The sequence below is a fragment of the Dipteris shenzhenensis genome, chromosome 13 (assembly GCF_047967505.1).
Source record: "Dipteris shenzhenensis isolate YYH24624 ecotype China chromosome 13, Dip_SZ_1.0, whole genome shotgun sequence".
NCBI lineage: Eukaryota > Viridiplantae > Streptophyta > Polypodiopsida > Gleicheniales > Dipteridaceae > Dipteris > Dipteris shenzhenensis.
The window spans coordinates 39,292,938-39,306,544 of record NC_141608.1 but is presented as its reverse complement, the minus strand read 5'-3'; the positions used below and the strand labels follow the sequence as shown (position 1 = coordinate 39,306,544).

Here is a 13,607-nt window from a genome sequence, read left to right as displayed (position 1 = left end):
AAGGGCCATGTGCGGCCAGCCTAGCTCGTGCCAAAGGATTCTCGGAAAGGTGTCACCACACGTGGACTATGATGCCGCCTTTGACGGCCGGGAAGGACCATGTTCGGCCAGCCTAGGCAGACACACGTGTGGTGACGCCTTTCCGAGGATCCTTTGGCACGAGCTAGGAAAATTTCGAGCGTGCGCGACTGATTGTGCTAATTCGTGAAACTTGACGAAATTTGAAGATCCGTTGTTGTTTGAATTGTAGATTTCGATCAGATTGATTTTTCCTCTGTTGATTGGCTTCACTGTTAGCAGTTTTTGACTTGAAATTTTGCTCAGATGTAAGCAAGTTTTCATGGACGTGATCGACCTTCGATCGATTTTCTGTTGACCATGGCCGTTGCACAAGGAATGCCTTCATACCCTGCAAATCTGAGCTCGGGGCACTCTTCCCGAATTGCTCCCCCTGCCTGGACTGGTGCCCCCGCGTCTGGGACTGTGCAACAGCGGCTCCTTGATTTTGTGAAGTGTTGCCTTCTGCAGCAATTGGTGCCGCCTGGCGCAACTGTGAGCAGAGTTTCGTGTTTGTTACGCGTAAGGAATTTCCGGATTGTTGGCACAAGTCTATGTGTAATGATGTTTCCGTAACGCGTGTTCTGTAGGTTTGTGATTTGTACTGCGGGCGCGGGATGGACACTGAAAAGTGGGCACGAGCTCAGATTGGTCGATATGTAGGAGTGGGTAAAGCGCTTTTTTTTTTTCTTATTACGTCACAGGACTCTGTACTGCAATTTATGCTCGTGTAAGCCATCCACCAGGCTTTTTTCCTGAGATTGCTTCTTTTTTACAGATTTTGCAGCATCAGCCTTGGAGGAGGCTCGCGAGCAATGGGACAATCACAACAGGCCATACCCTGCAGATTTCTGTGAAGTTGATCCATGCATGGTATTTTCTATAGAAATGTTATGTTTCATTGCCCTTCCTTATATACTCGGGAAACCAGGCAGAATGATGGAGTTCAAATTGTCCATTGGCTTCAAGCAGCCATCCCTACTTCTTAAAAACATGATGGACTCAGCAAACACATTTTACTGGCTTTGGGGGGAACTAACGTGCTTGTTGGGAATAGACCTTGCAAAGATGTTTGAGCGGGAAAAAAAGAACGCAAGCTATACTTCAATTGTTTGCAATTTACTCCCTATTTATTGATGTTTTGATTTAACATTATTCAGAAGCCTTTTTCCTCACGTTTCACGTAGCGCGAAGGAAATCCCCCAAGGTGCCCTAGTTGACGTTAGGTTACACGAGGGCAGAAGTAACCTAGATCGTTAGGCTCTTTTGTTTAGAAAGCACACTTATGAAGAGTTACATGCTTGTGGTATCTCTAATTTTACTTTTAGGTTAGAATGCTTACTCTCTTTAATCTTAGATGTGGCCATGTCTTGTGTGAAAATTTTGTTTTGTTTTGAAAATGCGGTTATCTTATTCTATGTAACATCCTACACTGATATCATTGCATGGGTGTGCATAAGGAAACCAATGCTTCCATTGTCATGTGCCGGGTCATAAGGAAGAAGATTGCCAGCATTACCAGAAGCTTTGAGCAGAAGGAGCCACTTCAAGTGGTTCATCCACAGCTTTAGCGCATACGGGGACAATCTCAGTGGGCATCGAGGAGCTTGAAGATCAGCAGAAGGGGGAGCCTCGTTAGTTTCCCAACATGTTTCAGTTTTATGGCTAGATTGGTGGTCACAAGGCCCTTATCCTGGCAGTTTCAGCAGCCCCGAGGACATTATTTCCACCAAAGCAGCTAAGTAGGGCCAGTTGACTCTCACGTCAACTTGCCTTTGATGGTGCATTTCTGGGGCAGTAGATAGAGAACAACATGGCGGTCTCTTCAGCCACTCTGAAGATCTTAGGGTGGATAGACAATCGCCCACTCATGATCGCACCTACTCAGGCTACGGACGTCATCTTGGGGACACAATGGTGGCACCAGTTCGATGTGATGTCAAGATCCCATGGCACGGGTCCAAGTTCACTTATTGGCTTAAGAGGTGTTCCGCCTCGACCTTTGATGGTGCATTTCTGGGGCAGCATATAGAGAATAACATGGAGGTCTCTTCAGCCACTCTGAAGATCTCAGGGTGGGTAGACAGTCGCCCACTCATGATCTCACCTACTCGGGCTACGGACGTCATCTTGGGGGCACAATGGTGGCACCAGTTCAAAGTGATGTCAAGGTCCCATGTCACGGGTCCAAGTTTACTTCTTGGCTTAAGAGGTGTTCCGCCTCGACCTTTGATGGTGCATTTCTGGGGCAGCAGATAGAGAACAACATGGAGGTCTCTTCAGCCACTCTGAAGATCTTAGGGTGGGTAGACAGTGCCCACTCATGATCGCACCTACTCAGGCTACAGACGTCATCTTCGGGGCACGATGGTGGCACCAGTTCGAAGTGATGTCAAGATCCCATGCCACAGGTCCAAGTTTACTTCTTGGCTTAAGAGGTGTTACGCCTCGACCTTTGATTTCAGTAGTTTAGAGGGCTCAAGATCGGACATAGCTGGACATAGTACAACAGGACCAGGGTGTCTCTCATGAATCTTCCTCTATCCCTATCACAGAGGAGAATCACATTGAGCATGTTCATGGGTCAGAAGGCCACAGCAAGTATCCTTACCAAAAGTCAGCAGAAGACCTTGGGATTCAGTTCTTCCAGATCAAAATTCATGAGCTAGTCATTTAGATTAGGATTTATAAGCCAGACATACCACAGTCAGCCACCTCCTTCATCATATTGGGATGTCCTCTTCATATCCTAGTTTGAGTTTCAGCAGAAGGGGATGTCATGGGCATCCACAACCTGTGGACATGTTGGCTGCCATATAGAGCACAGTTACGCTGAAACGCGTTTCAGAGCCCAGCCAGGCCTGAGGAAACGCCGTTTCAGAGAAGCCCCGTTTCCTGAAACGCGTTTCAGGGTCTGAAACGTTTCAGGACCCTGAAACGGCTGGCTGAAACGTTTCAGCCAGTCTGAAATGCGTTTCAGAGCCCTGAAACGTGCCGTTTCAGACAACACAGGCTGCTAGGTCTCCAAAATCACATTTTTTGTCTTTTTGCTTTTGATTTTGGTCTCCAGGCTCCTTCCACTCCTTCAGCCTCATACTCTCTCCATCCTCAAGGTTTTCCAGCCCTCCTTCAGCCCCATTCACTCCTTTCCTCTCCTTTCTCTCCTGCAGCCTGCTTCAGCCCTCCATCATCATCTACTCCCCTCCCTTGCTGACGTGGCGTTTCCCCGTTTCAGCCCTCTCAGAAATCCCAAAACGTTTCCGTTTCCGTTTCCGTTCCCCGTTTCCCCGTTTCCGTTTCCCCTAACTATGATATAGAGGCAGCCACATCAATGTAGCCTGCCACGCAGGCAGCCGCATCAACAAACTGTGCAGCAACCACGTGGACTGCCACAGCACAAGTGCCACATTAGCCAAGGCATTACAGCAGTTCCATGTCAACCTTCAAGTGCCACATTAGCACGCCACGTCAGTAGTGCCACCTGGCAGTCTCAAAGAAAATAACTTCTATTAATGCTTTTAAAACACCATACAAATAGCTTTTGAAAGGAGCTGACAAAGTTAAGTACAGAAAAAGAAAACTGTTGCCAGCTAGAGGAAAGTCAACTTGTTTCCAGGTTTCCTAGCCTAGAAAGACTCCGAAACCAGGAGCTAGTAACTAGGGTGGTGGTCTATACATCTAGCGAATACCCCTTGAAGAAAGGGTGTAAAAGACTCTTGCAAGCTAGGCCTTGCAGAAACTTTCGACGGTCGTTCTCGATCCTAGAGTACCGTGCTCCCAAGTGGGTGCCCAAATGAAAATGATGTCCTGCCAAATGGCAACTAGGGTAGCCGTCGGGGAGACCATCTGGCCTCCATCACCCGGCTGCACTGGGCGGCCCAAATGTTCCAAGTAGTAATGCTGGACACTGTCTCCCAAACACTATCCTCTGTTGAAGGCGGCAAGTGTGATGTGGGAGGGTGGCCATGCATCATAGATCTCTATTTGGGAGATTTAATGTCCATGGATCCTGTACGCCAGTGATCGAGAATGCATGTCCTCCCTCCGTGAGCGAGGCTACCATCCCTCAGGTGAACTCCCCGTCTGCATCCGTTGTGTGTTGGCCACGATCCTAAGGGAGGCCAGCCAAATCCTCTGTGCGACCTGGCATCCCTATACGCCAATGATCGAGAGGGCATGTCCTCTCTCTGTGAGCCAAGCTACCATCCCCTAGGTGAAGTCCGTCTGCATCCGCCGTTGTGTGCTGGCCATGATCCTAAGGGACGCTAGCCAAATCCTATGTGCGACGTGGCATCCCCAAAGGAAGTGGGGAATCGTTTCCAGAACTCTGTCCGCATAGCAAGTACATCTACCATCTACCCACATTTGCTCCAGCCAAGGGCCTATGGGTAGACCCCCATGCAGTAGCAACCAGAAGAAATACGAGATCTTGTGGGGCCATAGATTGGTCCATAGATGTGGCTAGAAGTGGGAGATAACCTTGCTCAAGACATCCTGCTCAATCCAGTGCCGTTCTTTTGAGGGGGACCATGCTGCTACCTTAAGCTGTAGCCGGTGCCCAATGCGAGTCATGTAAGGAAAGAAAGGGACCTCCTCCATCTTGTCTGAGTGCCGTATTTAGGCTAGTTGGAACCACTCCCTTGGATCCCACTATATGTCATAGATAGGTTTGCCCTCCCAGAGAGCCATGATTGCCACACTGCTCCCTCCAAGGTCGATAAAGACTATGGTGGGGTCTATGTACCAAGTCCTGCCCATGCGACCCACTATCCTAACTCTGCCACTCCAAGGCCGCCTCTGTCTCATCCTCCGCCTTTGTCTCTGCCTGCAATAAGCCTCGTGGTCCAACCTTGTAAAATCTATAGTAACAGGATCCGAGGGTCTCTTGAAAGAAGCGAATTCTGACAGGTACCCAGGGGATCCATAATCCTCCCACCAAGAATCATGAATAGCAGCATCAATCTTCGCCACCCAGGCACCTGCCCCCGTAAGGTGAGAGAGGGCTTGTGTTCTGGCCTCTACCTCCGTGGGGAGCTGTCTCCAAGCCCAAAGGATCTGGCTGGTCCACTGTAGGATCATCTCTTACTAACCAACAACCATCATACCAATGTCTATGGTACCCCTCCTTTCCCTAGCTTTTTTGGACCTCCATGTTCCAAGATTCATTGCTCTCTCCTCCGTGATGCAAGAGAATGTGTACCTGAAGAAACATTCTCAAGTACATCTACAAAAATTCTTTCAATATGTTGTGGTCAGCAAAGAAGGGACAAACCTGCCCCCTGCCCATCTATAAATAGGGGCATTTGTGCCCTGGCGAAGCTGTTCACTCTCAAGATCACCGAGGAGCATGGAACCTAAAGGACTGCAGGGCAGAAGTTTGGAGCATATAATCAGCTCTGCACTGAGCTTCCAAGGCAGCAGTAAGCATCAAGTGTTGGGACTTTGTGGTATAACCTATCTTTGAGGAATATACTTTGAGTATTTATTGGCCGTTCATTATTGCTATCATTTACTCCAGATGTGAGTGTTATAGTAAAAGATTCTTCTGCACACATGTCTGTCAAATTTGGATCTAATTGAGTTCTTCCCTTTGGTTCAAAGTTCTTCCTTTGGTTTACGATTCTTCTGCTGCGTAGGGTTGAGCTATCTCTTAGCAAGCCCCAGCATGGTATCAAGGCTAATTGTTGTACATGCCTAGATTCTCCAACAAAAACGCCAAAATGTTCCATTAAGATGATAAGGTGGTTACCAACCGTACAAGTGGGCTTGGGCCTTGCACCGCAAGCACTTATTACACCCTCACCCTTAATATTAAAGCAGTAGCCCTAGATGTCGAGCTCTGCCTAGTGGAATGGCCGAGAAACGGACTTTCATTGTCACCATCTGTGACCAGCAGATTTCTCCAAGGTGCATTGCGAGTTGCAGACGGCAACACACTAGTCAGTTGGAAGGACCGTAGATGAGGCTTCGTGGGTGCTTAGAAAGGTTCCCAAGCTTTCATGTTGGAAGTTGACAGATGGTCTCTTGATGACCTAGCACAAGGTCTTATAAAGAATGACTAGATTTGATGGATGCTAAGTTACCACGAGTTGGGATGTGGTGGCACAAACCATAGCAAGCAGGCACAACCGGTTAGGTGTCTGGTTGGCTGACTGGATTGGTCAGTCAGATGGCTATTCAGCCCTAGTGTGGGGGCAATTGTTAGTTCAGTCTATGTGCAGCCCTTGGGATGAGAAACAAGAAATTCACACGAACTTACCCTCATTAGATCTTTCAGGTGCAAGAGTCCAACCTTGAGTGTCTTTGCATAGCTTGAGTGTGGATAGGAGGCAATTTGTGTGCTCAAATGGGAGGAGAAGAAAGAATAAATGGTGCCATGATATTTTGGAGTCGTGGATCGATTTCTGTTCTATAGATGAGATCTATTGTGGCTGTACATCTGTGAGTTCTCTCCCTGATTTGAGAGTGTTCTCTCTCTCTTCTTCTATCCGCACAAGTCTATGATATGTTGGCAAATCTTATGCAGTAGGTGTCTTGCTTTTGGTGATTGCAAGGACGACGTTATATCTACACGTTGTGTTTAGTTATGCTATGTGCGCGACCAGTGAAGGTATGTTTTCTAACACTTTGGCTCTAAGAGCCTCAACGATAATTTGAATGGCACAAACTAATCTCTATGGGCGTTCATGATGTTGTGGACCGCCTTAGATAGGGCCTTGCTTGCTTCAGTTACTAACTTTTGTATTTGTGTTGATGATTCACCCTACGATTTCACTTGGGCTGCAGATCAAGATCAGCCGCGCAGAGAGAGAGAGAGAGAGAGAGAGAGAGAGAGTTTTTTACTTCGTAGCAACAATGCCAAGACGCACACAATAGGCGTATCCGAAGTCGACCACAAGGATTGAACACACACACACAACGACATAAACCAGAGCCTCAACCACCAAGACCCACGCTGGTTTTACAAAACTTGATGGGGAAGGATGGTATTAAAGTCTGCGTGAGACCCTTCAGGATCTATGGGACTGGCGATCAATATGTCTTACATCTAGTGAAAGAAAATATTACAAACTTTCTATGTATTAAGTACTTGTTAGTTCTAGTACCTTGTTGTGGTGTTCCAAAACCTCTTTTAAGGAGCTTCCTAGCTTTTTGGCTTGCTGCTCCACCATATTTTTCAAATTGTCTCTGTTGTCCCCATAACCTTCTCTGATGTGTGTGTAGGCTCTACATCTTAGGAGTACATGCTGCTCATTTTCTACCTCCCCTGTGGGGTGGATTTTGCAGGTCCTTTTTCTCTACATGCCCCTCTCTACCTCTTAATCATGTGAACTGGTTCTGATTTTGCAGATTAGATGCCTTTTAGGCATTGATATGTCTTCCCCGATGTATTTTGGCATTCCGTAGCTGTCCGTTGAGTTAATTTCCTGTTTGTAAAACTGTATTGGTTTCACCATAGTTTCTGTAGCATTTTCCGTGCCACTATCTGGCTAATTTCACATGCTTCTTCAGCTATATCAGCAGCTGTTATACCCCATGATTCCATCCACTTCATTTCCTCTCTGTGCCCTTCCGTGATTTGAATAGCTTCCATTGCCTTGCGTGGTATCCTACTGGCATTCATCTTCTCAACTTTGTTAAGGTAAGCCATAAGTTGACATAATGCCTCCCCTTCTAGATGTATCATACCTGTCTGAGTAAGTAGGATGGGGTAGGGTGTCTATGCGTTAACCATAAACTTCCCTCTTAGGAATTGTTTATGTAAAGTTTCTATTCTTTCCCAGTAGATCCTAGAGAGTCCATGCGCCTAAGCTGGGAACCCGTAAAGGATTACTGTGTGCACAACCGTAGTATATATAGAAACTTTCTTATTTCCCAATTCCATAGATGTGCCTTATTTCATTTTTGTTGGAAGCTATATAAGGCTTTCAAGCCTACCAAAAATCCTCCTCTCCACACATGCATTCTATTGTAGTTGTCTGTAAATTCTAGTCCTAGATATTTATACATGACTACTATTTTGAAGGGCTCTCCTTCAAAGGTGATATCAATCTATTTATTACCTGTCCCAACCACCATTACTTTTGTCTTGTCTATATTGACTTGCATTCCTGAGTGTTTGGAGAATTCTTCTTTTTGCTCTTGAGAAATATCATTTTTCTGTTCCGTGTCACCTGTTTTTATGCTCATGCTTTTCTCTCTCTCTCAGCTGTTTCTGCTGTTTTCTAGGCTCTATTTGCATCCTTACATCATACCAGTGACTACATGGCATTCTTGCGCGTCTCCCTTTGCTTTCAGTGAAGCACTTTTGGGCTCTTAACAACATCATATCTGTTATGGATTTGTTCATATCGTGACATGTAGAAGGCATTTGATCTTGTGCCATTTTTGTCTCTATTTGCCTCTCTTAAATTGATCCTTTTTGTATTCCATTCTTAACCAGGACTTGTGGTGATTTTTTGTTTTCACGGCATTCCTTGTCCCTAGAGATATTGCTTTGTGGTCGGAATCCTCAATTTTGATGTATTCAATCATGTGCCTTGCATGCAGGTTTCTGATCACATAATCAACTGGTTTTGCATGTATATCCTTCTGTGTTTTGAAACTACAAGGTGCCATTACAAATTTGCATCCCAAAGCATCCGCATAGTGTGAGGAGTTGCCTTCCCATATGGGTGATTTTCCTGGTATCTTTTGATGCCCTTTTCTAGCCTCTTCTTTCTTTGTTGTCGTCTTCTATTTCTTCCATCCATATGGGATCTCTCCCCTCCGATGTGATGATTCCTTGTATTGATCTTGCTCTTGCATTAAAATCCCCTGCGAGAATAATTGTATTCTCTTTAGAGAACCTGGCCATATCCTTCCTAACTGCATAAGGGGGTCTTCTTGGGATATGTGGCTTTTATTTTGTAGATGGGTGATTTTGGGGGTGCAAAACAGCATACTACCAGTCTGATATTCCCATCCTTTGTCATGAGAGAGAGAGAGAGAGAGAGAGAGAGAGAGATTAACTTCCGCAGAAGACCAAAATGGTATCTATTACATTAGAGTGCGAGTTGCGTAAAGCATATTCAAGGGAGTAAGTAAAACTCAACTCAGCTGATTAGAAGTCCTACAATTTGACCTAATCTAGTGCCACCTGTCTAAAACTGGTGCAGAGCTGGACCTGAAGCTGAAGCTTGTGCTGGCATTACTTGTGTCTTGTGGGACGTGAAGCTGGAGCTTAAGCTGGCGTGATGAGAGAGAAAGAAAGAAAGAAATAAAGTCTATTAATGTCCACGGGACCCCAAAAGATCTATAAGACAATAGAAAAACCATCTAATACAAGAGCTTATGGAGGGCACATGGCAACTCCCAAGAATTGCATAAGGCAACTCCAATTATTTATAGTACCTAAGTTATATCCTGGGAAAAAAAACATATATAATCGACCATACATCATTTTAAGATTAAAGGTCTTTTGGTTTTTGATTTGAATTCCTTAATGAGTGCTATTCTTCCGTGGTACCCCCACTTGGCAGCCTTAACCTTGGCTAATTCCGTTGCTTTATCCTTCAGTTGAGCTCTTGTAAGTTCCTCAGCTATCCATAGCTTAGTTCCTTTCAGCTTTGTAGGACTGTCACAGGATCTTGAGTCTTAAATCTCATGAGTTGAACGTAATAACAGCATGACCTTTTTGATGACTAATACAGACTGTTGTTGTAGCTTCACCATCATCCTCAGAGATATCGGGCTTGTCTTCCTCCAGTCAATGCTAGGCATGGCTGCTTTAACATGTGCTAAAGTATCACTGAATGAATCCTCCTCATTATACATCCATCTGGGAGTTCCCCAATAATGCATTACCTCGTCTGGCTTCATGTTTCGTAATCTCTTATTGAATATCAGCTTTGTTTCCCTTTGCTCCAAACTCCACAATGACCTCTTGCTTGGCTTTCTGCATTTCAGCTTGATCCAACCAAATCCTTAACTGTGGAGAATAACTGGGGAAGCCTTGCAAGACTTTACAACCTCGTCAATTACCTCCTGCTTACTAGGTCCTTCAAGAACCTGGATTCTAGCTATAGCATTTCCCAATTGTGCCCTCAGCTCTCTCACATCTGATCTTGTAGGAACAAAATATGTTCATGGTATCCAATAATGGAGTGGCCAGAAAGATCTCCTCTCTCATATATATGTGCGTAAGGAGACGGTGTTTGATTTGCAACCGTGGCATATCTTGCTCTGTTGGAGTTGAGGGAGTTTTTGAAGAAGAGGAGGAAGAGAGGCTGGGCCACTCTTTGCTGGCCATTTCCCCTGTTACCCCTGGATGAACTAACCCCTATTTGAGCTAGAGGTTCAGTCCGACTAGGGGTTCACCCCTCAACTGAGAACCTTCGATGTGCAGTTGTATATGCTCCCAAGATTTGTTGCTGATGAGACCTAACACAATGAGAGAGAGAGAGAGAGAGATAGAGATTAACGTCTTCAGAAGCCCTCACGGGACTATGAGACAGCGCGCACATATCAAAAGGGTAAACACCAAACATCAGTTATAGATTGAGTCTTGGGAGTGCATATACCACTTCAAAAGTTATTATACCTAGTACAATGTAGCACTTCAAAAGTGCTACATTGTACTAGGTGAGATAGTCAGCCTGTATTACATCAGTTTAAGAGTGAGAGTCCTTGGGTCTAGATTTAAAATCTTTGATAAGTGCTTTTCCATCTTCGATTAGTGAGTCACCAGTGTTACGCTCTAGCCGAGGTAGCATGACCTCGGAAGAATCAGTCGACATTTCCCTTAAAGGATCTATCTCTGTAATATATGTGTTTGCGCTTCATGTAAATGATCGGGAGGGATTTAATGTCAAGGTCCTAGGTGAGGGCTGATAGCACCAGACTAGATAGATCTAAGACCAAGGGCCTAGTGCTAAGATTGTGCCTAGGGGCAAGGAATTAAATGCATCCCAAGAGAGGGGTGAAATGTCGCATTAGGAAGGCCCTATATAGATGACATGTGGCATCTAGATCTATCTAGGGAATTGGGGTTTGCTAAGGCTAGAGAGAGAAGAGAAGAAAATGATGCATGTGATTTTAACGTAGATCTCTGTCTGGCTCGTGAGCCTTAGCGAAATATGGCTGGGAGGAAATAAATGGTGCTACTCCCGTGATCGAATTAGAGAATAAATGGAGAGAGTTTGTGATAGTTGGTATCAGAGCTCAAGGCTACGAAGAGGAGAGGCGTGAATTCGAGATACAGGCTTAGACAGCCCGAGTGGCGGACGGCGACTAGTGTTGGTGCTACGCTATGACGGACGGAAGGTTTGTCGACAACCTTCTCGCTGTGAGTCGTTGCTTGGGGGTCCCGTAAGGCAGCGACGGACAGCAAGTCTGGAGATAGGTGGCGAGTGACGTGAAGGAGCTGCTGACGGCGCCTGGATTGGAGTCCCTGACTGTCGACGTCGAAAGGCCTGCGAGAGGACCTGGGGTTCCCGTAACGTATTGACAGGCCTACGAACCGGCGGGGCGCTGGACTACCTCAACGGAAGGTCCATGCATGCGTTTAACGAATAGAGAGGGCGACTACAGCAAGACCAGAATGTGGGTGCCGTGACGACGGACACCCGGGGATTTGTGACGGCGCCTGGTGACGCAGTGCAGGCGTGGAGCGCAGAGGGACACGAGCGGTCGTCGAAGGACCAGAGCGCAAACACGTGATGCGAGGTGGTTCGTGGGTTTAACGGAGGGTTTGGATCGACGCTCATGTAGAGTTTCCAAACATACGTGAAGCTTTCGATGCGATATGTGGACTGAACGCAGAACAGCGTGGTGATCTGGAGCGGTTGACAGATTGGTGAGATTGGTTGGAGCACGAAGGCATAGGGCCCACAGGCTTCGGGATATCTGGTTACCTCGACCCGTGACAGTTTTCGATTGATTCCCTCAGACCGATTTCGATCAGAGAGCAGGCTTCGTGGACATTTGTATTCGTGAATAGCCATCGGATCTAACTGGGGACCGAGTTCATAGACCAGGGGGCTCTCTGTCACTTCTGTCAATTCTGTGTTTTCTTCTCTTGATTTGGTTTGTTGATGCTCCGCTTGCATAAGAGTTTACAGTCTACGATGCTATAGGGACAGATTATGCCTGTGCAGATGCCTGTATACTTCAGTCTGAGTTAATTTGCAGGAATTTCCCTAGTATAGGGAAAAGCGGGATGTGGATATATGCCTGTGTCAAATGCGTAGTTAGTGTGCATGTCAGATTGCAGGTATTCCCTAGTATAGGGAATTGTGTCAGAGTGTCAGTACCCTGAATCGTGTAAGCGTGTAAATACAGTGTTCTAGCGGTGTTTAAAAAAAAAAAAAAAAACCCAAAATAAAACACCTATTGAACTGAATGGAAGCAGAAGAAGGGGCTTCCAGGAGGGACCCTGGTGAATCAGGAGTCCGGCCGACCCAGCAGGGATCGCGCCCAGTAGCTCACACTTTATCTGGCAGGATTGCATTGCTGGAGGATGCCTTGCAACAGTTGTTAGTGCAGCAATTACAAGCCAACGCAGGGCAATCTGAACTTAGGAGAGCGTTACAGAGTATGTCTGCCAGACCTTCTCGAGAAGAGAAGGGAAAGGCTCCAATGGAACTAGAGTCTAGTGTCCATACGGTCGAGCCTAGGAAGGCTAAAGTGCCAAATATTGCCAATTACAGACCGGAAAAGTATTCTGGTCGGATGAACGACCGTAGCTCCGATGTCATTGAGACCTGGTTACACAAATGGGACGAGGCGTTCGCCATTTGTGAGATCAGAAATGACATCAAAAAGATCCGCGAGGCCACCCACATGTTTAGTGAGGTAGCAGATCGGTGGTGGATTAAACAACAAAAAGATGGCATAGCATCCACTACCTGGGAGGGGTTTAAAAGAGAGTTCAGGAAACACTTCTTACCTCCTGACGAAGCATCCCGAGCTTGGGATCAATATAGGAACCTTCGTCAGAGAAATTTATCAGTGGCAGAATACACTGATAAGTTTCGAGAGAGTGTAATGAAGGTCGATGAACCCCTGCCTCAATCAATCCAAGTGAAAGATTTCATATTTGGATTGAATGATCGAATAAAAATGGAAGTTCGGGCTAAGTACGCGAACACGCTAGATGATGCAATAGCTATAGCCCTGAACTACGAGGATGCCAAGGGCAGCAAGCCAAGTGGGTTTGCACAGGTCGGAACCCAGTATGGGTATCCGAAGAAATCCGGGTTTAAGAAGAAGTGGGCTAGTAGAGGGAGTGGTTCGCAGCCGAGTGGTCAAGCCAAGCAGGCGAGACCGGCTGAAACTCCTAAACCAAGTACCACCATTGGAGTGAAGAGGAAAGTAACCCCAATGGCAGCCCGGGCTTGGTCTAAGTCTCCCTTGAACCCAGAACAAAGGGAAAGAGCGAGGAGAGAAGGCTTGTGCTTTGGTTGCCTTCAACCTCATCAGTGGAGAGATTGTCCACGTAATAAAGATCGTCGGATGGCTGAGATGGTGATCTCAGAGTGCGACGTGGAGATGCAGGGAAGTCCCAGAGC

The 13,607-nt window shown here is 46.3% G+C and overlaps 1 protein-coding gene across 2 annotated transcripts in view; it reads left to right on the top strand.

The window, feature by feature from the left end:
• The first annotated feature begins 202 nt into the window (after positions 1-202).
• LOC147895383 (S-adenosyl-L-methionine-dependent methyltransferases superfamily protein) overlaps positions 203-13,607 on the top strand; it is a 43,971-nt gene continuing 30,566 nt past the window's right edge. The window contains exons 1-3 of one of the 2 annotated variants that reach the window (XM_087383667.1): positions 203-552; positions 648-722; positions 836-930. In XM_087383667.1, coding sequence (XP_087239793.1) covers positions 379-552; positions 648-722; positions 836-930 — 344 coding nt within the window. In that variant the 5' untranslated portion in view covers positions 203-378. Of the gene's footprint in view, positions 553-647; positions 727-835; positions 931-13,607 lie in introns of both variants that reach the window. The other variant, XM_087383666.1, reaches the window with a different exon arrangement.